This window comes from Mesoplodon mirus (genome assembly GCF_964341445.2).
Source record: "Mesoplodon mirus genome assembly, chromosome: 1".
NCBI classification, from domain to species: domain Eukaryota; kingdom Metazoa; phylum Chordata; class Mammalia; order Artiodactyla; family Ziphiidae; genus Mesoplodon; species Mesoplodon mirus.
Genome location: NC_138976.1, coordinates 75,643,763 through 75,666,979, shown reverse-complemented (window position 1 = coordinate 75,666,979; position 23,217 = coordinate 75,643,763). Strand labels below are relative to the sequence as shown.

Below are 23,217 nucleotides of genomic sequence, written 5' to 3'. Positions count from 1 at the left end.
GTACCACCAGGGAAGTCCTAGACAGTGGTTCTTTGATTGAGGTCCCTGGACCAGCAGTGGCAGCATCACCCGGGAACTTGTTAGAGATGCAAATTCTCAGGCCCCACCCCAGACCTACTGCATCTGAAACTCTGGAGGTGGGCTCAGCAATCTGTTTCTTAACAAGCTCTCCAAGGGATTCTGACACACATTCAAGTTTGAGAACCACTGCTACCAACTGAGTTTATAGATGAGAACATGGAGGGTAAGGGGAGGAACAGCTTACACGTGGTCACACAGAGGGTTTACAGTGGGGCCTGGAAGGAAAAGAACAGAGTCTCAGTTCTGACCGCTACCCAGGAATGCTTCCCCCATAGAATGTATTAGCTTCACTCCCCTGCCGAGGCCATTCCTTCAAACCCAGCTCTCCAGTAAGGTTTAGAAGCCCCATGTGCACAGGTTTCCAGTGACTCAGAATGCTCTACTGCGTTTTCTTTTCAAGAAAGGATTAAAAATACACTCCTGCTGTGCCCCCTTCCTCCCTCGAAACTCCTGCCTGTGTTTGTGTGGCTCTGGGGATTTGGGATCCACACAGCCTTCTCCTACCTACTTAAAAGGCCTTCCAGTCTCAGATTATGTCAGCATTGACTCTGCCATCCATTGTGGTCTAAGACATCTAGGACACATACTAACAAGCTATTACAATTGGGAAAAAAGAAAAGTGGGGTCGGCGAATAAAGCACCTAGTACAGACCATCGTTACGTAAGTGTAATGTTTTTGTGTTTGTCCAGCATTTCCATGAGGAGCTTGCCCTGCAGATGGTGGTCAGCACTGGAATGGTGAAAGAAACAGTCTTCAAGTACTCCTGGTTCTTCTTTGAGCTTCTGGTGAGATTCTTGCATGTTTATATCTGTGCTCAATAGGGCACGAAAAGCAGACGGGCAGTGAGGTTTCCCATAGTAGGAACTGACATCTTATCTACTGAATTGCTCCTGCAGAAAACCTGGGACCGTTCCTTCGGTTTTAACTCTCCCTCACCCCTTCATCCGTCTTCCACCAAATCTTACTGATTCCACCTTGAAAACCTACTTCCACCTGCCGCTTCTCACCAACCTTCACTGCTCCTCGCCTAGTTAAGCTGCCATCATGTCTGCATTCGCTTCCTCTTTGCCCACCTGTATTCATTTGTGCCCTCTGCCCATCCAATCTGCACAGGGCAACTCAAAATTAAGCAGATAATGACACTCCCCTCTTTAAAACCTTTCAGTGATTTTCAGTGTACTGGAAATAAAGCACACATTTTTCTCATGGCCTAAAAAGCCCTTGGATGATTCTGTTTCCCTTCATCTCTAACTTTATCTTAGACCTTATTCCCCCCCTCATTCAGCCACATTGTTTCCAGTTTGGTCCTTTGAAGATGCTGAGACCTTTTCAGCCTCAGAGCCGTCTTAAGATTCTTTCCCCTGTCCGTACCTTTCATGCCCCCCACATACATACACACTTCGGGAGTTCTTCTCTTTAGGTTTCAGCTTTAATGTCGCCACTTCTGAGAGTCCTTTTCTGACCACCTTATACCATAATATGTCTTCCACTCTATTCCTCTCCTTTTAAACACCCTCTTTATTTCCTTCCTAGCACTTATCACAATTTGTAATTGTTTTTCTCTTTTGCCTATTGGATTTCTAGGATTGGGGTCTATCTTCTTCATTATCTTATCTCTAGCCCCAGAACATGGCTTGGCATCGTACAAGCACCAACTAATATTTGTTGGGGGGAAAAATGAAACTTGTAAAACTGTTTACCTGCAACTTCTATCTGTTCTCTAGCAGAAAAGCAAAAGGTACAGCATAGTCTTTAATTTAAAAATAAAGAGAATAATAGTAATACCTATTTTATACTAGAAGTGAAAGGATTTTGCCACAAAGCCACTAGAATAAGCATTTTGTCAATGTGGATAAATTGAGATGCATTGTGAAATGAGGTTAAATGAAAAAGGTATGAAAGCACAGACACTAACTACATAAAAATGCACATACAAACAATCCAGAGGATAAATAGTGGATTGAGATTTAGTGATAGAGTTAGCTTTATATTGACTGGGTTCTTTGCTCTGTGACACTGTTAAAGTGGATAATTTTTTTTTGAGAGAGATGGTAGGATTTTCACCTGAGCTCTAGTTTATCTATGTAAGTTCAAGCCCAAGTAAAAGAGAACAATACTGAACAATAAGACATAGAGGACAAGAGGGTCAAAGGAAAGAAAAATAAAACATACATTGGGGAGGAAATGGGAAGTAGTGTGCAACAGAGTTAAAAAGAAGTGAGGGGGCTTCCCTGGTGGCGCAGTGGTTGAGAGTCCGCCTGCCGATGCAGGGGACACGGGTTCGTGCCCCGGTCTGGGAAGATCCCACATGCCGCGGAGCGGCTGGGCCTGTGAGCCATGGCCGCTGAGCCTGCGCGTCCGGAGCCTGTGCTCTGCAATGGGAGAGGCCACAACAGTGAGAGGCCCGCGTACCGCAAAAAAAAAAAAAAAAAAAAGAAGTGAGGCCCATGCCACAGAAGCACATCCAGGTTGCAAATCCCTTAGAGTTTCACCAAGTTCCCACCCGTTGTATGAGAAAGGTATTGCTAGCGAGATGTCTTTTCCAAACACAGTCCCAGATGCCTGCAGCAGAATCACCTAGGGTGCTTAATGAGAATAAAGCAGATCTGGAGCCCCTCCCTAGAATACTGAGTGCAATGAGGAGGGGGAAGCCGGCGGTGCATGAACCTGTCTGCCCAGGTGCCCTCCAAGCATGCTGAAGATCCACTAGCCCACAACACCTCTGCTCCGTGAGGCCCGGACAGAGCTAAGGGTCTCTATGTGCAGCCAGCACCAGGAGTTTGCATTCTAAAAGACAAGCTGATTCAGGTGGGTGGCTGCAGCTCACAAGTCTTGGAGCAACCGCATTGGCAGTGAGACATGAGCTTTGCAATCTAGCAGGAAGAGGCTGGCCATAAACTCTGTCTTGAGTCAAGAGGAGGATCAAAACCACCACTGTGTGTCCAGTACATCTTGTTTCTATGTGCCCATCCTACCACCATCAAGTTTCTTCATAAAGAAGATTTACTCAGGTGGTAATCCATCTATAGATAATTTATACAAATAATCTTCAGCTGAGTTGATCTGCCATGTTGCAAATTTTAAAAGACATGATGCAAAAACTCACTTTGACATTGTGGAATCTCTTAGAAGAGAGTCCCAAAGGAAAGCAGTATCTCAGTTCAAAGATGTTTCATGTCATTTACTCACACACATGCACACATATGCACACACTTCACCTAATCATTCTTAGATGTTATTTAGTGGCTATGTATTATAAGCTCTATCATGAGCAGTTATCCCCGGTGCAAACACAGGACCCTGAAGCTAAGTAGGGGTTTGCCCAGTCCTCTCAGCCAGGGAGGGGCAGGGCCTCAGTTCCGCAATGCTCTAGTCCAAATTCTGTTCCTCTGCCATTTTGCTTCTCCTTGGAAGCTTAACGTGACAAAACATTTTCTTAGCCTAACGTATTAACAACCTGCAAAACCTTTGTATTCTGAAGTCAGCTTTAATGGAGTGCTGCAATCACTATCCCATTCTCAGTAGGCATGAACTCAGCATTGCTAGCCCTAAATGGCTCCTCGTGGCATCTTAGAGCTCTCTTTCAGAAGCAAGTTTGCATTCTCTGCAAATGTAGTGATACTCTGTCCTTCATATAATACCAGTGACAGCTGGCATCCCCAAGGAAGGAAAAATAATAACACCTAAAATGTGTTGAGCATCGATATACATGCTAGGCACCCTTGTAAGCATTGTAAGCATCATCTGGTTGAATCCTCAGACGACCCTCAGTCAGGAGCTTTCCATCATCCCCAGTTACAGATGGGGTTGGAGGAAGGGTGGAGGCTGTAAGAAGTCTCCAGGTCTGCCAAAGACTTCATCAGTACCATTTCAGTGCCCCTAACTGCAGGGATCTGAGAACCATGGAACAGGTGAAAATTGCTGTTGATCTTGCACATTTATTTACTAGGACTCAGTAGGCTCAGGGAAGAAAGCAAAAGCTAAAGCTGATAGCCCTCCTTCCTCTAGGAGTCCTTTATGGTAAACAGATGCAGAAGCTGGAAAGAAAGTCCTACTGATACGAGTGCTTGGAGGGGGTTGGTCAACATGCAGATCACCCAGGATACTGACTACCCAGTCGCCCAGGGCCCTGCAGGTTATAACTAAGTCTGTCAGGGTCCTCGCAGGACAGCATTGGCATTGCTCAAAAGGGTTAACTGAAAAGCATTTATCAAAGGGACTTTGCCCAGGGTATGTGCCAGGTTACAGGAACAGATAAGGGTTGGTGAGGCACCCTGGGAGCAGAAGGTGCTGGAAGCATTTCTCTCTCCTAGCTCTAAAGAAGCAAGGGTATGGAATAGTGTAACTGGGGGCAAAAGAAAGCTGAGCCAGAGAAGAGGGTCCACATGACAAGGAGCTGGCATCTTAGAGAAACACTGCCACTGCCAGAAGCATGCTGCACAGGGATGAGGGCAGTGGAGTGGATGTGTACCTGCACCACTCCTCCCGCCCACTGGTCCCCTGATGGTGCCTCCCATTTGCCAGGTCCAACCAGAGGCCTAAGTTCAAGGAGTCCTGAATGATGTAGTCTATAGGGATCAGCTTCCCAGGGCTCAGAGATAGATGGAGAAGGGCAAGAAAGGGAGCTGGAGTTTGCATTTGGAGGCAAATGGAAACTATCAGCCCCAGCCAGAACTTTACAAGGAAACCGATCTTGGACCCAGACAGGACACCCAGTCCTCCATGCATTGCTTTTGCATTTGCCTTACAGATGCCTAGGAAGTTGTTGCAAAACCAAAACAGTTTTTTTCCCAAGAAACTTGAGGAGAAAGGAGTGACAGCCTCCTTGGGCTTAGCCAACAACCTGGGCAATTTAACACCCTTTAGTTATATTAATGCCCACGTGCTAATGAACAACCACTTTGGCATCAGAGCTGTTGAACACAATCCTTGGGCAGATTTCACACTTGCTAATGAATAAATTCCCATGCTTCTAGAAACTGCTGAGCCAGACTTTGGGGATCCAGAGGTAAATGGTGACCCAGTTTACCCAGGACTTGAAGTTCTACACCAAGGGGTTCTTGGTATCCCAGCTTTGAATGGGTCACAGAGGCCAATATGGAGGAAAATATTTTCCTGCCTTATCCCACACTACAAATAACGGGCCAAGTCTCCACTACTATTTCTACTGGGTGTTCCTCTCTTGAGATGCAAAGAACATAGTAGTTGGCAAGTAGCTGACAGTCTGGCAAGAGGCCAGTTGTTGGAAGTATGGTATTGTGAGGATTATCTATTTGTTTGTAGGATGGCCAAACTCAGCAGGCAGGAGCCGAACACAGCAGTGAGTTCTAAAAGCCCAGTGCTGGAGCGGCTTAGGCAGCAGGGAGTCAGGAGCAGGTAGCTCTAAACAAAGGGGCCTCGTCTTCCTCGGTCCTTTGTTAGGATCATAGTGAGAGAGGCATTTTGTCAGACAAATATTGGGTCCAGTTCCCACCTCTCATTCAGGTCTTCCATCAAGTACATGTGACTCTGGGGGGTACAGACACTTTCGTGTGTCCTGAGCCAAGAAGGACTCTACTGTGAAGAGAAACTGTGGTTCTTACCCTGGGCTTCAGGATTTTATGTCCTTAGGTCTTCCCCAAACTGGCTATGGCATTATCTGAACACAGAAAACACATGTACCTATCCGTATGTTTTCACTTCTTAAGTTACCTCTTTGTTCTGTTTTGTTTTTGTTAATCTCTGTCTATCTCGTGCTAAAAATATTGCCGCCCCTGCATTCTTAGAAATGTTAGTGCTCTTAGTGCTCTTGGGAGTGAAGGTCATTTTCCCGTACACTGTCTTTGTCCCCTCTTCTTCCAGCCCTGACCTAGTGGGTCACCTTCAGGCCAGTGTGGGTGGTTTAAGTTCCAGGGCCATTTCTTTATGCAGTGACTCTCAGACTAGTGTGGAGACATTTATGGAAAAGGTAGGCACCTGACCACACAGCCTCTTCCAGCCTTTCCCGTCAGACTGTTCCTACTAGCTCTGGGCAGCTTCCAACAAGACGCAACCTCAGGCTGTATCAAAAGGGGGTGTATTGACCCATAATCTCCTGGGCCAGGAAGAAGTCCAAAAAATAAGCATGATTTTGACTTAAAATTGTGGTAGGCATTGGGCTGGTATTGTACTAGTCATAATACAGAGAATCACTGATTGATATACAGGTTTTTATTTAAACTACATATACATTAAATATGTATTTTAAATATATAATTATATAATATAAATGTATACATATATATGTATATTTAGCAAGCTAGTCGTATAAAACTCAGAACATAATTTCTCCTAGAGGTAATGTTCCAAGCAGTGGTTAAGTTTCCAGCTAGCATACTATAGAATTGCTTCTGGAAAAACTGTTCTCCTGTTCAACTGGAAACTTGACATAAGATTACCATTTCTCTCTTCTTCTCCTTACTGTAGTTTCAGAGACAGAAATTACTTCAGTTCACATCAAAAACAGTCTCATAAACACTTCTTCTTTCTTGAATGTGTTGTGTGCCATGATAGGGTGGTGCCTCAGTGGCCCTAGGGGCCCAGTCTAGGTCTGCCTTCCCGGTTGAGAGAAAGGGAGTCTTGTGACACCACAGCTAAAGAATTAGGCTCCCTGGCTTTGTCAGCAGCAAAAAGGGAGCCCCTTGACTTGGGGTCAAGAAGGGGGCACCCTTCCCACCTCCTGCCACCATGGCAACCATCCGGGTGTCAGGAGCATTTTTCAGATCAGAGCCTGCTTGGGCAACCAGCAGCACAGATAGAGTGTTAGAAAGTCCATTGTTAATGAGCTTTTCTTCCAGGCTTTTCCCCTTTTCTACAGTGTACAAGCAGGTCACCAGTTTCCACATTGACATTTCCCCTATCTTCTCTGCAGGTGAAAAGCATGGCCCAGTATGTACACAACATGGACAAACGGGACAATTTTCGGAGGACTCGTTTTTCCGACCGTTTCAAAGATGACATAACTACTATTGTTAATGTGGTCACCTCGGAGATTGCAGCCCTTTTAGTAAAACCTCAGAGGGTAACTGTGTCATTTTACTCTTTACTTTCTGAAATTTTTTACCTTGGGCATATGTTATTTTCATAATCAAAGAAAAATAAGCATCATCTTAAAACAGTAAAATGTAACTAACATACTGCATAACAACTAAATGCAGTATGTTATACTGGACAGGACCCTGGGGTGGGGCTGGGGACTGCTAGCAAGAAATTACAATATGCCGCATAGCACAGGGAGGTCAGCTCCATGCTTTATGACCACCTGGATGGGTGGGATAGGGAGGGTGGGAGGGAGGGAGACGCAAGAGGGAGGAGATATGGGGATATATGTGTATGTATAACTGATTCACTTTGTTATAAAGCAGAAAATAACACACCATTGTAAAGCAATTATATCCAATAAAGATGTAAAAAAAAAATTACAATATGGAATTGCAATAGTTTAAACTGTTGTATCAATGTAGCTACGAGAGATAATATTCTTATTCTTAGGAAATATACCCTGAAGTATTATGAGGTAAATGGGCATGATATTTGCAACCTACTCTCAAATGGTTCAGAAAAAAATTTGTATATGCAGAGAGAATGATAAAGCAAATGTAGCAAAATGTCAAGTATTGATGCGTCTAGTTAAAGGAGTTCTTTTTACTATTCTTGCACCTTTTCCTTAAGTTTGAAATTATTTCAAAGTAGAAAGTAAAAAAATATGTAAAATGAAATAAAACAAAATTCTAAAATTTGAAGCAGAATTTAAAATTCTATAAAATTTGAAGCAGCAGTGATCATTATTAATACCTTTATCATTATGAAGAATTTGTATGCCACCATACAAATACTCAGGAGAAGTATTTGTATGGTAGCATACAAGTACTACAGGTAGCATACTTCTCCTGTACTAAGGAGAAGAAGTTTCCATTTGGTTATTTCTTATGGCAAACTTTGTGAGAGCGGCAATGGTGTCTCCATTTTGGCAGGCATGAAGAATGAGGCACAGTGAGGTTGATACATTTTCCAAAAGTCACACAGCTAGCAGCAAAGTCAAGACTGAAGATTCCAAGCCCAGAATATTCAGTTTCTTAAGGAGTGGTCCATGTGGAGGATGCTAAAAGCATGAGGACTTGCCACTCCATGGTAACTGTGGAAACTACCAAGTCTCCATCCATGCCAGTGGCTGGTCAGCTTGGCCTGAATTTGCAAACTGTACATGATAACAAGAGGAAAATATTTTAAAATCATATTTTCAATAGTGTCAGAGCAAATTATAATTCTGAGAATAAAGGACATAAACATGAAAAAGTGAATCCCCAATTGCTCTGAAGTGCTGTGAAAATCCCTCATAAATATGAGCACTGAGAAGTAATACAAACAAAACCATGGCCTCAATTCATGCAAGAGTTTACCATGTATGACTCTGACCTCTCTTAGGCTGAGAATGCTGTCTAATTGGAGAAAAAAAAAATCCTGGGCTTCCCTGGTGGTGCAGTGTTTGAGAGTCTGCCTGCCGATGCAGGGGACATGGGTTCGTGCCCCGGTCCGGGAAGATCCCACATGCCGTGGAGCGGCTGGGCCCGTGAGCCATGGCCGCTGAGCCTGCGCCTCTGGAGCCTGTGCTCCGCAACGGGAGAAGCCACAACAGTGAGAGGCCCGTGTACCGCCAAAAAAAAAAAAAAAAAATCCTTAAGTAAAAACTGGTTCTTTTATCTTGATTAGATTTTCTGCAACAGTCCTTACAAATTAAGAGTCTATCTCATTGAAGATAGTGAATACATTTCAAGTTACTTTTGCCAAAACAGTAGTTACCAGAATTGAATAAATTATAGTAGAGCAATATAAAGGAATATAAGAAATATGAGAAACCAGAATGTGGGAAAATGTTTATAGTATAATGTTGAATGAATAAATTCAGGACCCTGTTGTAGATAGAGAATGAGCTCAATTATATACAAATAAATATGCACGTAGGAAAAAAAGCCTAGAAGGAAATGTATCTAAATATTAACAGTAGATAAGGAATTACTTCATTCAACACTCATGGCATCAATTAAGTTCTAAATTATATTTGCTATACTTTTGCAGGGTTACCTGCTTTGCTCAGTAACTTCCAGAGGGACACTGGCTAAAAACATAGGACCTGCCTCTCCCAACTTTCCCATCAGAGACCTGGGAGTTTATGACCAGGGTTTACCACCAAATGATGTGGGTGTTTGTATGTTTGTTTTTAAGGAAATTGAACAGGCGGAAAAGATCAACATCAGCCTGGCTTTCTTCTTGTATGACCTCCTCTCACTCATGGATCGTGGCTTTGTGTTTAACCTCATCAAACATTATTGCAACCAGGTGAGTGTTCCCTCAGACCCAGCCCTGTTGTTCTGGTTCCTTCCCATCTGATGTGATGCTCATTGCCGTGGCATGTTCTTTTGTTCATTGCCAAGTTAGACAACTTGACTCTTGAACACTCTGGGTTTTGTGGTATATTCTTCAAGTCATTTGTTTTGTGCCATGGACGTCTGTAGACACACTGGTTTGTGTGGATTCCTGAAGCATTTACCAACCCAGCACAGAAGAGCCAACAAGTTAACCTATGGGAATTGAAATTTGTTAGTGATATGAGCTGCTTTCTTCAATTTAACATCTAACAGAAATTACATGACTGTAGCATTCAGTCTTTGACCAGGTACAGAATTGAAAATATGAGGTCTCTTTTCTCATATCAGGGTAATTAATTAAATTGTAGGTGTGAAATTCTGACATTAAAGAACCCTGGTAAAATCAAAGAGACTGAATTTGACCTGGCATGAAGCAAATACTGTCCTCTGGTGTATCTGTAGAGGATTAGTTCCAAGACCCCTCCCCAGCTCCCCCAAGGATACCAAAATTCATGGATGCTCAAGTCCCTTCTATAAAATAGCATAGTATTTGCAAATAATTTACATACATCCTCCCACATACTTTAAATCATCTCTGGATTACTTACAATATCAAGTATAATGTAAATGTTATATAACTAGTTGCCAGTACAAATTCAAGGTTTACTTTTTGGAAATTTCTGGAATTTGTTTTTCTGAATAGTTTTCAATTCTCAGTTGGTTGTACCCATGGATACAGAAATTGTGGATACAGAGGGCCGACTGTATTTTATAATCCAGGAGCATCTTCTCAGTGCCCCAGATTTTTCAAATGGAATTCTTCTTTTGTTCTCTATCCTCCTCAAACTATCCCAACAATAGAAATGTAAGTAGCAGCTATTATTGCTGCTGCTCCTTTCCTTCCATATTCCTACTTTAGGACCACCACTACTATCCTTGCCGCTAACATCACTACCCGCCACCACTGTCTTCACTGCCACCAGTATCACCACCCACCACCTCCACCATCACCATCACTGTCACCACCCCTGGTTTCTTCCACCCCCGGACAAAGCACTGTGTTAAGCACTTTATAGAAATTGTATCATTTGATCCTTGCAAGGTGTCATTGTCAACATTTTGCAGATTATAAGGCTGAAATTTAGAGGAGTTATGTAACTTCTCCAGGGAAGAAAGAGCCATGGCTACCTAACTCGAGGTACAGTAGGTTAATTACTCTGTACCTTAGATAAGTCATTACATTTCTATGGGTCTCATTTCCTCATCTGTAAAATAAAAGAATCTCCCCTTCCCAGTAAAAAGACCATGACTATTCTAAAGAGACTCCTAATACGGAAGATGACTTATAAAAAGCGAATCCTAAGGAAACATCAGAAGTCCCAGAGCACCAACATCTGGTGCAGCCTGACCTCCTGACCCTGCATTGATCTTCTGTCCCTATCCCACCAGATTGGAGTGGTGGAGGAATGTGCCATTTCTCTTTGCCATCCCTCTCAGGTGTTCAGGATGGCAGGTCGCTGGATGAATTGCAAATGTAAATTAATATGTTTTTCAAAACTTGAAGTTGAATATATGGAAAGGAGATACTGGAACACCACTATAAGCCCAGGATTAGCCTCTGTTAAAGAAAAAATTTATGCATGACACGTGGTAAACTGTAAGGCAGACTTTATTCAGGACCATCGTGATAGGTGCAGGGACCACTGCACCACAGTTTTTCAGTAGGGGAGAGAGATTGTGTTCAACTCTGAATACAACAGGAAAAATGCCAATTTATAGCCAAGGAGCAGGGTAGGAATAGTCAGTGGATGAAAAATTACTAAGAGGAAACATCAGGGGTAAAGGAAGAATTCTGGCCAAACTAACCTAACAGGATTTTGCTGAAGGCAGGCCAGGTGATCATATACCACCTGGGGGATGGTGAGGGATGAGGAATTTGGTCAGATCCCAAGAGTGATCAGATATCAAGGGTGAGGGATTCTGGCTAAACTGACTTAGCAAGATCCTTGTGAAAACTGGGCCACTGAGGCTACTGCTTTGGGTCCTGACCTTTGCAAAGGATGTTTTGGGAACGGCACTTTACTCTTTCCTAAACATTGCTAAAATTATTTTTGAAATTTCCGTCTTCATGGAAGTTTCAAGGGACCTATGAAAGATGGCCACAATGTGGTCTTCTTTCAAATGCAAATATCTTTGCTTTCTTAGAAAATATAAACAGACCAGTCACAAGCACTGAAATTGAAACTGTGATTAGAAATCTTCCAACAAACAATAGCCCAGGACCAGATGGCTTTACAGGCAAATTCTATCAAACATTTAGAGAAGAACTAACACCGCTCCTTCTCAAACTCTTCCAAAATATAGCAGAGAGAGGAACACTCCCAAACTCATTCTACGAGGCCACCATCACCCTGATACCAAAACCAGACAGAGATGTCACAAAAAAAGAAAACTACAGACCAATATAACTGATGAACATAGATGCAAAAATCCTCAACAAAATTCTAGCAAACAATCCAGCAGCACATTAGAAGGATCATACACCATGATCAAGTGGGGTTTATCCCAGGAATGCAAGGATTCCTCAATATATGCAAATCAATCAATGTGATACACCATATTAACAAACTGAAGACTAAAAACCATATGTTCATCTCAATAGATGCAGAAAAAGCTTTTGACAAAATTCAACACCAGTTTATGATAAAAACCCTCCAGAAAGTAGGAATAGAAGGAACTTACCTCAACATAATAAAGGCCATATATGACAAACCCACAGCCAACATCATTCTCAATGGTGAAAAACTGAAACCATTTCCTCTAAGATCAGGAACAAGACAAGGTTGCCCACTCTCACCACTATTATTCAACATAGTTTTGGATGTTTTAGCCATGGCGATCAGAGAAGAAAAAGAAATAAAAGGAATCCAAATTGGAAAAGAAGTAAAACTGTCACTGTTTGCAGATGACATGATACTATACATAGAGAATCCTAAAGATGCTACAAGAAAACTACTAGAGCTAATCAATGAATTTGGTAAAGTAGCAGGATACAAAACTAATGCCCAGAAGTCTCTTGCATTCCTATACACTAATGATGAAAAATCTGAAAGTGAAATTAAGGAAACACTCCCATTTACCATAGCAACAAAATGAATAACACACCTAGGAATAAACCTACCTAAGTAGACAAAAGACCTGTATGCAGAAAACTATAAGACACTGATGAAAGAAATTATAGATGATACAAACAGATGGAGAGATATACCATGTTCTTGGATTGGAAGAATCAACATTGGGAAAATGACTATACTGCCCAAAGTAATCTACAGATTCAGTGCAATCCCTCTCAAACTACCAATGGCATTTTTCACAGAACTAGAACAAAAAAATTTCACAATTTGTATGGAAACACAAAAGACCCCGAATAGCCAAAGCAATCTTGAGAAAGGAAAATGGAGCTGTGGGAATCAGGCTCTCTGACTTCAGACTATACTACAAAGATACAGTCATCAAGACGGTATGGTACTGGCACAGAAACAGAAATATAGATCAATGGATAGAAACAGGATAGAAAGCCCAGAGATAAACCCATGTACATATGATCACGCTATCTTTGATAAAGGAGGTAAGAATATACAATGGAGATAAGACAGCCTCTTCAATAAGTGGTGCTGGAAAAACTGGACAGCTACATGTAAAAGAATAAAATTAGAGCATTCTTTAACACCATACACAAAAATAAACTCGAAATGGATTAAAGATATAAATGTAAGGCCAGACACTATAAAACTCTTAGAGAAAAGCATAGACAGAACACTCTATGACATAAAGCACAGCAAGATCCTTTTAGACCCACCTCCTAGAGAAATGGAAGTAAAAACAAAAATAAACAAATAGGACCTAATGAAAGTTAAAAGCTTTTGCACAGCAAAGGAAACCATAAACAAGACAAAAAGACAACCCTCAGAATGGGAGAAAATATTTGCAAATGAAGCAACTGACAAAGGATTAATCTCCAAAATATACAAGCAGCTTATGCAGCTCAATATCAAAAAAACAAACAACGCAATCCAGAAATCGGCAGAAGACCTAAATAGACACTTCTCCAAAGCAGATATATAGATTGCCCACAAACACATGAAAGGATGCTCAACATCACTAGTCATTTGAGAAATGCAAATCAAAACTACAATGAGGTATCACCTCACACCAGTCAGAATGACCATCATCAAAAAATCTACAAACAATAAATGCTGGAGAGGGTGTGGAGAAAAGGGAACCCTCTTGCACTGTTGGTGGGAGTGTAAATTGATACAGCCACTATGGAGAACAGTATGGAGGTTCCTCAAAAAACTAAAAATAGAACTACCATACGACCCAGCAATCCCACTACTGGCAATATACCCTGAGAAAACCATAATTCAAAGAGAGTCATGTACCACAATGTTCACTGCAGCTCTGTTTACAATAGCCAGGACATGGAAGCAACCTAAGTGTCCATCGACAGATGAATGGATAAAGAAGATGTGACACATATATACAATGGGATATTACTCAGCCATAAAAAGAAATGAAATTGAGTTATTTGTAGTGAGGTGGATGGACCTAGAGTCTGTCATACAGAGTGAAGTAAGTCAGAAAGAGAAAAACAAATACCGTATGCTAACACATCTATATGGAATCTAAAAAAAAAAGGGGTTCTGAAGAACCTAGGAGCAGGACAGAATAAAGACACAGACATAGAGAATGGACTTGAGGACACGGGGAGGGGGAAGGGTAAGCTGGGACAAAGTGAGAGAGTGGCATGGACGTATATACACTACCAAATGTAAAATAGATAGCTAGTGGGAAGCAGCCACATAGCCCAGGGAGATCAGCTCAGTGCTTTGTGTCCACCTAGAGGGGTGGGATAGGGAGGGTGGGAGGGAGATACAAGAGGGAGGAGATATGGGGATGTATGTATATGTATAGCTGACTCACTTCGTTATACAGCAGAAACTAACACACCATTATAAAGCAATTATACTCCAATAAAGATGTTTTAAAAAAAGTAATTTAAATAAAAGATCTAAAACAGGCTTATGCAAATGTTAAAAAAAAAAAATCTTGTGCTTTCAAATTCTATTAGCTGGCTTGACCCAACAACTTTGTGAGTGGCCATTAAGTGATGGGCATAAGACCAAGTTCTAATCAGTTCAATTTGCTGGTGTCCCCATTGGTCCAAAATCAGCCAGTAATGCACATTGACAAGAGTACGGGTTTTGGTAAATGTTTTTACACAGAAGTCGTATATTCTGTTTTTTCTATAATACATAATGGTATTCATTTGTTTCCAGTAACTGTCTAACTATAGATTCTATAGGCAAAATGCCATAACACAATGGCTTTTCCTAAAATGGCTGAAAACATGTGCTCATTTAAATTGTATAGTTTATAAAACTGCTCTTAAAGTGCATGAAGAGGAAGCATGGGCATGTGTAAGGATGAGATGCTTGATTTCCTGTGCTGCGGCAGCAGAGTATTTATAATGATATATTGAGAGGTAGAAGGTCCATCAAGACCCTCCTTTCCTTACTTTGCCTTAAGAGAAGCTGTCTCTGAGTCACAGCCCATAGAGTCTCGGTCCTTCAATTGTCAACCTACCTGAGGGAAGCAAGAGATCTCTTCCAGACTATCACCTTTGCCAGCTTTTCATTGCTTATTTCAGGGTTGGTTTGTTTAAGGGAAGATTTTTCCTGGAAACTCTTCCAGCTTTCTCTTTCTTTCTCCTCCACTTCCTCCTCTCCCAGTCTGGGGCAAACTCCTTGGCTGTTATGCAGGGACTACATGCTTTTCTAAGTAATTTGATGCCTTCATCTAGGGAACTGGTTTGAGAACTTCCCAGGGGAACCTTTAATTAGAAACCACAAAAGAACACTTGTGGCATTGAAGTCATCCAGTCCTATTCCATTAATTTTGTGTGGCCCCATGTAGGGTCAACTCCTTTCATTTAGTTTCTCAGACACAGTGGGATTTTTGTGAAATTATATTGTATTACACTGAAGACATACCTCCAGATTATTTTTAACACAGGCTTGCCATGGTATTAGAGATTTGACAAGGGTGGGAGTCGCAGTAAGCATCCTCATTTCAGATAGCTGTTAGACTAGAATAATTAAAGGGAACAGTAATGGATGAAAATTTACTGGGCCTCCCGGTAATGCAGACTTTGCCATCTGTTGCCCTGTCCCATTTGTTTTTATTCGATTGATTGCCTTAATCTGGGGAGAAAGGATATTTTTGTGTCTGTCAACCTCAACTCCATTCACCTTAAACACCTCTTTTCTCTTCTCATTTTTCTTCCCAGCTGTCAGCCAAGCTCAACAACCTTCCAATGCTCATTTCCATGAGGCTAGAGTTCCTGAGAATTCTCTGCAGCCACGAACATTACCTCAATCTGAACCTCTTCTTTATGAATACTGATACTGCTCCAGCATCTCCCTGTCCCTCCATATCTTCCCAGGTAATCGGCTAACTGAAAAAATTGTTTAAGCTATTTCATTGAAATAGCTTAGCTTAGTCATTTATTCCTGTAAAGATTGGTCTTCTTAATTAGAAGAAAAATTGAGCTATTCAAGCCAGATCAATTGATCCAGATACACACAAGTATGCTACCCATAGTTGTGCCATCTAACTAATCATTTACAAGCTATGTGATTGTTTTCTTCCTAGGTCCAAGGATCCCTGCTGAGGCCAAGTAGAACAAGGAGTCCCTATGCACTATGAAAAATATGTAATTCATAGAAAAGTCACAGACCTTCCTTTGTCTGACAGGCATCTTTCCACTCTAGCTTGACAGTCTCCTTTGCTCACTTCCCTTTTCCTAAACCTCAACACCATAAAATTTAAGAAATGGCAGCTTCCTTTATATTGATTCCCAAATGATCTAGTAGTGGTTTTTAACATGGATATTATATCTTTGAACGATCCTAGAACTTTCTGCTGATTGTGCTTTAGAATGGAATTCAGCACAAGGTGATTCCTCCTTGGATCATATTCCAGAAAATTTAGCTCTTGAAACACTAAAAAGATCTCATTGTAAACTAATCAAGTGTTCTGTTTTATAGAGAGTGTATTTCTAACAAGTTTTTTTCTTCATCAGCCCAGAAGAGTAACACTTGTATTAAAATTTAGAGATGAGGCTTTGACTGACACGGCCAATCTTTTTTTGTAGAACAATATTTTGCAGGTTAAGTTTGGTGGGCCCCAGATTCTACAGGATGTTAAGAGGTATTATGCAAATACAGAATTCCAAAGACAAATTCATTTTGAAAACCCCGTGTTAACAGGTTTCTTTGCAGTAGGCCATCCAAGAGTCTCTAACTTGTTCATATAAATTATAAATGCCTATGGGATGGGAGAGGAAATGGGAGGCTGTGTATGATAAGCAGTGATTCCCAATATGACTGGACTCTGGAAATCTTTTTTTTTCCTCCATTGATGATTCGGGGGACTAGTGTCCTCTAGAAAAACTTTAAAGGAATGCTGTTTAATAGTCACATTCCATTTATAGGGAACAAATCAGTAGCTCAGAGCAGCAGGCAAGATTTCGTCTTCTTAGGTTTTCTTTCTGATGCATATTCCTTGAATACTAGCCCAAAGGAGAAGGCTTGTCTTAATAATTTTTTAAAACTCTTAGCTATTCATGCCAAATGACATGATCCAGATGTGCACTGCATGACCATCTTCCTGTGAACTGGGAAAGAGCTGACTGACAAGCAGCTGTTCCAGACGTGCCAGCTCTGCCCTGGGTCCTCTCCCACATTCCCCTTCTGACTGCCCCAGCCTCACCAAACTGGAAAGGCTTTCCAGAGACATTTTGGATTCTCCTAGTGACATATAAAGTATGCCCCCAAGATAAGAACACAGGAATTGCCTAGGACTGGTCAATCTGACACTTCCCTGCCTGACGCTGCTTCTGGTTTCTAGGCCAGCAAAATTCAGAGAATGTATGTAAGCCATATTCAGAAGTGTAACAGGAGCCTTAAATAAAGGGGGCAGTTTGTTACAGAGGAATCACCTGCTCACAGCCATAGCACTGGAAAGAGTCCCCATTTCCCTGTCCAAATGTGATCCTAAGATTTTAATCCTCTTTGCTGGGAAAGCAGAGTGAACGCCCTAAGTCTCAGTTTCTTCATCTGTCACACGGGGACACAAGTGGTACCTGCTTCACTGCATCGTGCCTACAGAGCCTGGCCATAGCATGTGCTCAATAAATACTAGCCATCATGATTTTATTTCCAGTTCTTGTCACTCATAGAACTGCTCCTTGCATTTCTGTAGAACTCCAGCTCCTGCTCCAGTTTCCAGGACCAGAAGATTGCCAGCATGTTTGATCTGACACCAGAGTACCGCCAGCAGCACTTCCTCACTGGGCTTCTCTTTACCGAGCTGGCCGCCGCCCTGGATGCCGAAGGGGAAGGGTATGTTTCAGACATTTATAATGGAACACAAAGAAAAAAAAAAAAAGGTGCTCCTTACTGAAGTTTGCAGTTCAGCCTCTCTTGCTTGGCGAAAATCTCTGCCATTCACCAGTTCCAAAGAGTAGAAGCAGCCACGTTTAGAGAAAATGCTGCTATAGGAATGTGGAAAGGCATGGGGTAGGGAGAGAAACCATAAAATAGCTCTTTTCAACCTCCTATCCTTTGAGAGGAAGTTTCCAATTCTACTAGGTTTCCCAGGGATGCTTGATTCGTAAGCTCCTTAGAAGCAGTGCGTGCCTTGGGTGATGTGTGCACACAGCAGCCAGGTGCCATTTGGATCAGTGCTAACAAAGGAAGTGGCCACTGATGAGAAGGTAGTTGCCCTGTGTCCAGATTAGGTTTCTTGCAAAAAGACCTTCCCAGTCTAAGAGAGATGCCACGGGTCCAGGGCTTACACATTCTTCCACTACTTATAAACCTGATGACCTATAGGCACGTGGCAATATCTGGACTTAAAGTCAGTGAACTGGGACTTCTGTTCTTTCCTTCTTTTCCTCTGCTCCATAAGCCCAAAGGATCAGACCTGACTGGACAGAAGCAGACAATGCCTTCCACAATACTACACATTCCATTCAGCAATTACTGAATGCCTACCATGGAGCAGACATAGTTGAGTGTTGGAATATATCAGAGATATTTCAATGCACGAAACAGACAAAATCCCCTGCCCCCAGAGAGCTCACCATTCAGGGGCTCAAATCCGAGGAGCCTTAGGATTGGAAAATAATTTAGGTTCAGCCCTTTTGGTGTTCACCTGAGGCCCACAGAATTGAAGGAACTTGCCAAAAGTTACATAGCAGAGCCAAGTCTAGAGCCATGGTCTTGAGAGTCCCTCCTCAGGGCCCACCCTCCTATACCACATCATCTCCCTGCCTGGGAACCTACTCCTACAATGCCTACATTCTTCCTTCCTCTGCTAAAGAAGTTTCTGGAATAGAGTACGCTGACTAATGGCAGCATGGCTGTATGTTATAGATTCTTGTCTAATTGGAAATTCTCAAGTTCTCTCGAAGTGCTTATAATTTTGTGACAAAAACAGGACATCCTTGTATGAAACAATTACAGGAGCACAAGATAGTGTAACTTCAATAACAAATGTGTCCTAAGCGCTTTGCCTATACTGATATTGCCTAAGTGAATGTAGGTCTCTGTCGCCCAGCAGGTCATTGTGGGAAGTCTGATGTTCTTAGCTCTGAATTCTTCCTCCTTCCAGAAATTCAGGTGCCAAGTGTATCCTTACAGAGCTTCATTTTCCAAGGCTTCAATTTCTTAGTCTTCTCTCAACCCTAACTAAACTCCTCTCAATTTTCACAATAGAACCTTCTACTCTGTAGCTAACATAAATTTCCACAGCAACACAAAGTGCCCTGACAAATATGCTGAAAGGCACTGAGAAGGAGGCTTATGCACAAAGAAAATTGCCTTCATACACGCACACACACACACACACACACACACATGCTTTGTCTTAATTGTCCTTTAATAGCACTGATTTACGTGATTTCTAAAAGTGCTCTTTAGTATTTACATAAACGGTAGTTTCTATTTTCCATTTCTCTTCTAGTGAAATGTCTAAGGAAACAACCTTTACATCTGTTTTGATTCCTCCTAAAATTGTTGCTGTTATTTTAAATACTAGCAACAGAGTAGAGTATGTTCAGAAGCCATGATGTGATTATGTTCAATCAGGTAGGGACATTCTTCACATGTGTACACACACAAATACACACAAGGTACCTTTTCTACCCCCCAGAGGAAACTAATTAAGAGTGTCACTCCTTTGGCAACACAGGAATCCCTGATCGCGGTGTTGTCAGTTACTCTCCTGGAGAGTCATTAAAAATGCCACCACAGACTTTACCCTGTGGGTGAAAATCTCAGAAACATCTTATCCTTTGACAATATTTCCTTTTGATCAGTACTTCCTTTTGCTGCCAATGTAATTAGTAGACTCACCAACACCTGCCCATATGAGGCGCAAGGCCAGTGGGACACATTTCAATACCTGAACTCCTGAAAAGGAGCCACAGGTCTAGTTTCTAATGGATCTCTCTGGAACCCCCCTTACCTGGGAGTATCCACAAACATCCACATATCATTAAATCCATAGTGGTTTTCAAGAATGTGGAAATTATCTAGCATCTTTGTGTTACGCTACCAAATGTTTAAAGAATTAATTCCAATCCTTCACACAGTCTTCCAAAAAAATAGAAGAGGAGAGAATACGTCCCAGCTCATCCTATAAAACCAGCATTACTCTGATGGCAAAAGCAGACAAAGACATCAGGAGAGAACTGCAGACAAATACGAATATTGATATAAACATCCTCAAAAAATACTGGCAGACTGCACCCAACAACATATAAAAAGGATTGTACACCATGGCTAGGTAGGATTTATCCCAGGAATGCAAGATTGGTTTAGCATCTGAAAATCAGTTGATGCAATACATTATATGAAGAGAATAAAGGATAAAACCCACTCAGTCATCTCAGTAGGTGAATAAATACTGAGTGAAGTAAGTCAGACAGAGAAAGAGAAATATCGTATGATATCGCTTATATGCAAAATCTAAAAAGAAATGATACAAATGAACTTATTTACAAAACAGAAACAGACTCCCAGACTTAGAGAACCAACTTGTGGTTACTAGGGGGGAAGGGTGGGGGGAAGGGATAGCTGGGGAGCTTGGGATTGACATGTACACACTGCTATACTTAAAATGGATAACCAACAAGGACCTACTATGTAGCACAGAGAACTCTGCTCAATATTATGTAACAACCTAAATGGGAAAAGAATTTGAAAAAGAATAGATACATGTATAAGTATAACTGAATCACTTTGCTGTACACCTGAAACTATTACAACATTGTTAATCAAATATACTCCAATATAAAATAAAAAGTTTGAAAAGAAACATTTGACAAAATCCATTAACTCTTCCTGAAAAAAGACACTTCACACACCCTTTAGGAATATATGAGAATTTCCCCAACCTGATAAAGGCATCTGTGAAAAACCCACAGCTAACATCATACTTATTGGTGAAGAACTGAATACTTTCCTTCTAAGGTCAGGAGCAAGACAAGAATGTCCACTCTTGCTTCTTCTATTCAACATTGTACTGGAAGTTCTACTCAGAGAAGTTAGACAAAAAAATGAAATAAAAGGCATCCGTATCAGAAAGGAAGAAGTAAAGCTATCTCTATTCACAGATGACATGATTTGTTTATAGAAAATCCTAAAGAACCCACTAAAAGAACTATTAAAGGTAATAAGCGACTCACGGACTTAGAGAATGAACTTATGGTTACCAGGGGGAAGGGTGGGAGGGAGGGATAGACTGGGAGTTTGGGATTGACATGTACATACTGCTATATTTAAAATAACCAACAAGGACCTACTGTTAAAAAAAAAAAAAGTAATTAGTGAGTTCAGCAAGGTTGCAGGGTATAAGATCAGTATACAAAAACTAACTGTATTTCTATACTCCTGAAATGAACAATATGAAATTAAAAAAAAAATCCACTTAAAGTAGCATCAAAAGAGTAAAATTCTGGGGGCTTCCCTGGTGGCGCAGTGGTTGAGAGTCCGCCTGCCGATGCAGGGGACACGGGTTTGTGCCCCGGTCCGGGAGGATCCCACATGCCACGGAGCACCTAGGCCTGTGAGCCATGGCCGCTGAGCCTGTGCGTCCGGAGCCTGCGCTCCGCAAGGGGAGAGGCCACAATAGTGAGAGGCCTGCGTAACGCAAAAAAAAAAAAAAAAAAAGAGTAAAATTCTTAGGAATAAATTTAACAAAAGAAGTACAAGACTTGTACACTGAAAACTACAAAACACTTTAGAAAGAAATAGAGAGATCTAAATAAATTGAGAGGCATGACGTATTCATGGAGCAGAAAATTTAATATTGTTAAGATGGCAATACTCCCTAATTTGATCTACAAATTCAGTGCAATTCCTCTCAACATTCCAGCTGGCCCTACAGAAATTGACAGGCTGATACTAAAATTCATGTGGAACTTCGAGGGACTCCAATATAGCCAAAACAATCTTGCAAAAGAAGAACAAAATTGGAGGACTCACACGTCTCAATTTCAAAACTTACTACAAAGCAAAAGTAGTCAAGACTGTGTGGTTCTGACATAAAGATAGATCTATGTAAATTAATGAAATTGAATTGAGTCTATAAATGAATCCTTACATTTATAGTCAACTGATTTTTCAACAAGGGTATGAAAAAAATCAATGGCGAAAAAATAGTGTTTTCAACAAATGATGCTGGGAAAACTGGATATCCACATCCAAAAGAATGAAGTTGGACCCCTATCTCACACCATATACAAAAGTTAACTCAAAATGAATAAAAGACCTAATTGTAAGTGTTAAAACTATAAAACTCTTAGATGAAATCTTAAGGGTAATCTTCGTGAAATTTGATTAGGCAGTAGTTTCTTAGATCTGACATAAAAAATACACCCAGCAAAAGACATAAGTTAGACTTCATTAAAATGGAAACTTCTATACTTTATAGGACATCATTAAGAAAGTGAAAAGACACCAAACAGAATGGGAGAAAATATTTGCAAATCATAGATCTAATAAGGGATTTGTATCTAAAATATATTTCTAAAATATTACAACTCAATAATAAAAGAACAACTAACTCAGTTTTTTAAAGGGCAAAGGATCAGAATAGACATTTCTCCAACGAAGCTGCGACCAATAAGTACATGAAAAGGTTTTCAACATAATTAGCCATCAGGGAAATGTATATCAAAACTAGTTAAATACCCCTTCTGTCTTAGTTCCTTTAGACTGCTATAACAAAAATATCATAGAATATTTTTAGAATAGGTGGCTTATAAACCACAGAAATTTATTTCTCATAGTTCTGGAGGCTGGGAAGTTCAAGATCAAGGAGCTGGCAGATTTCTTGTGAGGACCCACTCCCTAGTTCACAGATGGCCATCTTCTTGCTGTGTCACCCCCATGGCAGAAGGGGGGCAAGGGACCTCTCTGGGGTCTCTTTTATAAAGGCACTAATCTCATTCATGAGGGCTCTGCTGTCATGACCTAAAGCCCTCCCAAAGGCCCCACCTCCAAACACCATCACATTAGGGCTTAAGTTTCAACATATGAATTTGGGAGGCAGGTCACAAACATTCAGTACCTAGCACCTTCATACCCACTAGGATGGTTGTAATACAAAAGATAGATAATA

At 41.2% G+C, this 23,217-nt stretch overlaps 1 protein-coding gene across 1 annotated transcript in view; it reads left to right on the top strand.

The window, feature by feature from the left end:
* Window positions 1-23,217, top strand: part of DOCK8 (dedicator of cytokinesis 8) — a 224,152-nt gene that overhangs the window by 150,976 nt on the left and 49,959 nt on the right. Inside the window, exons 24-28 of the mRNA XM_082620022.1 lie at window positions 772-867; window positions 6,972-7,121; window positions 9,323-9,436; window positions 15,815-15,970; window positions 17,791-17,930. Coding sequence (XP_082476148.1) covers window positions 772-867; window positions 6,972-7,121; window positions 9,323-9,436; window positions 15,815-15,970; window positions 17,791-17,930 — 656 coding nt within the window. The remainder of the gene's footprint in view (window positions 1-771; window positions 868-6,971; window positions 7,122-9,322; window positions 9,437-15,814; window positions 15,971-17,790; window positions 17,931-23,217) is intronic.